The sequence below is a fragment of the Buceros rhinoceros genome, unplaced genomic scaffold (assembly GCF_000710305.1).
Source record: "Buceros rhinoceros silvestris isolate BGI_N320 unplaced genomic scaffold, ASM71030v1 scaffold27727, whole genome shotgun sequence".
Classification (NCBI taxonomy): Eukaryota; Metazoa; Chordata; class Aves; order Bucerotiformes; family Bucerotidae; genus Buceros; species Buceros rhinoceros.
Genome location: NW_010422020.1, coordinates 1,131 through 3,334, shown reverse-complemented (window position 1 = coordinate 3,334; position 2,204 = coordinate 1,131). Strand labels below are relative to the sequence as shown.

At 33.8% G+C, this 2,204-nt stretch overlaps 1 protein-coding gene across 1 annotated transcript in view; it reads left to right on the top strand.

Annotated features, from left to right (window-relative positions):
• LOC104496745 (oxidoreductase NAD-binding domain-containing protein 1-like) overlaps window positions 1-615 on the top strand; it is a 5,038-nt gene extending 4,423 nt beyond the window's left edge. Inside the window, exon 3 of the mRNA XM_010139908.1 lies at window positions 505-615. Coding sequence (XP_010138210.1) covers window positions 505-615 — 111 coding nt within the window. The remainder of the gene's footprint in view (window positions 1-504) is intronic.
• The last annotated feature ends 1,589 nt before the right edge of the window (window positions 616-2,204 follow it).

The following is a 2,204-nucleotide window of genomic DNA, read 5'->3' as shown; positions in this document are numbered from 1 at the left end:
TAATCTTTCAGTAATTCATGTAATTACTTAAATAAAACTAGATACAGATCCAGAATTCTCCCTGTGACTTCAGTAGCAGCTGATCTTTTACAAGTTTCTTTTCTCGGTCTTCATATCAGATCTTTTGACTTTGTGGCAGAAAGATACAGGAGTCTTTACCTTGTATAGATGTCAAAAGAATCTGAGAAGTGGTAATTAGCAATCACTTCTCTTTATCATTATGTTCTCTTCAACTGAAATAAAGTAAGTTTGTGTATAATCTTAGAATAAACCTGACAAAAGTGACGGACATGGTGGACTGCAAGTTGAAAACCATTTCTCTATTCAGTGACTATGTAAGTGAATCCGTTTTTGTTCAACTGCAGTGAAAAAATACTGGTGCTTTTGGTAATGAAGTGCCACAGATAACATGCAAAGGGATAGATATCTCATGCACAGATTTGTGAGTGCTCTTGCTGTCTAAATGATGTCTACAAAACATAATGGCTTGGTTTTGTTTGTTAGGTAATTTCACAAGCAAAAGTGTGTGGAATCACCAATGAATCGGAGACAGTCAAAAGACTTCGTCTGGCTGTTGCAGATAAAGATTTTACTTTCAAAGCAGGACAGTGGTAAGATCTTCCAATATTTGAGGGGAAAATTACTAGGAGAAATCCACTATAACAAAATGTTGAAAGGCCTCTAATACTTAAGCCTCGGCAAAAATCATTAATTTATATAATACGATGTTTTATTGTTGGATACTCTGTCAAATAGCTGATATTTGACATAATTTTAAAATAGATATTATTAAATATGCTAATTTTTAAAGGTTAAAAATTTATATTCTTGAAATGTTCAGTTTGATTTTTTTTTTGTATTTTCCTCCAATTTGTGTATATTGTTTCTTCAAGAGTACTTGAAAGTACACTGCACTTTATTCTGCAAGCTGTCTTTACTGTCTTTTATTTACTAATTAGTTTTATAGAAGAGATGAGTCTGGTTTGCAAGTTCCTTAGTTCTGGTTTATAATTTAAATTGGAGTTGCTTGTTAATTTTTATTTCTTCCTCTTTAAGTTTCCACTCTGAAAATCAAGCCTGTTAGGTCAGATTAATATACAAACATAGGCAGGCAAACTTGAAAATAAAAACCACTTGAATTATTAAGCCTTTGAAATAGTTAGCTGTTTGTTTAAGCAACCTTACAGCACTTTTTTTTTTCCCCAGGGAAAGATTGAGTTTTCATGTTTGTCTTCCTTCCTTGTTAAAAGTACTCCCACTTAATCTCTTTCTTTTCCTCTTAGAAATTAATTTAAAACTATGAGTAGTTGCTTTTGGCTTCGAACATTTAAATGCTCTTAAACTTTTTATTGGCTTAGGCCATCTGAAAGCGGCTTTGCTGGAATCAAAGTATAGCTTCTAGGGTATTAACAGCATATGTTACTCATGTAGCATTAATATGCTGGTTTTTAAATTTAGAACCAGAACACAAGATGTTGATTGCAGTAATTTGTGGAGTAATTTGCTTCAGCGTTTGCACATGTGCAGTGACTCATATTAAATTCCTGCTTGCCAGTACTTGGGAAGTGCATTTACCCTCAGAAAAGGTTTTAGAAATTACCATGCTGAAAACTGAAAGCTTTAATTACAATTACTCTTTTTCATTTTGTTCTTCCTTGAAAGTATTCTAATGCTGTTGTAAGGTATACAACAACTTGTAGCTGTAAACTGTGGCTGCATTTTTTGATGAGCAATACAAAACACTAGGCGACAATTTCCTGAGCAGCAAAGGCTAACTTGTTAGAATTTGCGGTAGTAAGATGACAGAGCCAAAGACTGTTACTGAAATGTATGTATTTTTTTGAAAGGGTTCCAATTACCAAGTTTTTCAGAAGCAGAAGTGAATTTGTTTTGCAAGCACGCTGGCAGATACTGGTCTTTATCTGACTTCAAGTCATAATGAAGAAACTTGATGCTGTTACGTGTTTTGATTTACTAAAACGTGTTGAGGTATATGCATGTTACAAATACTTTCAAGAAGTGGCTTTATGCTTTTAGTGTTTCTGGTCTTTCTCCAGCAGTTGCTAATTGTTCTTCATTTCTTGAAGATATGGCTTAAGTAGCCTTTAAAAGGAGGGAAATGAAAAACCACTGTAAGATCTGGGTTTTACCTCTTTTTCTGCCTCTCCTTGTGGGTTCATGTAGGTTTGGGGTTTTTTTTGTTG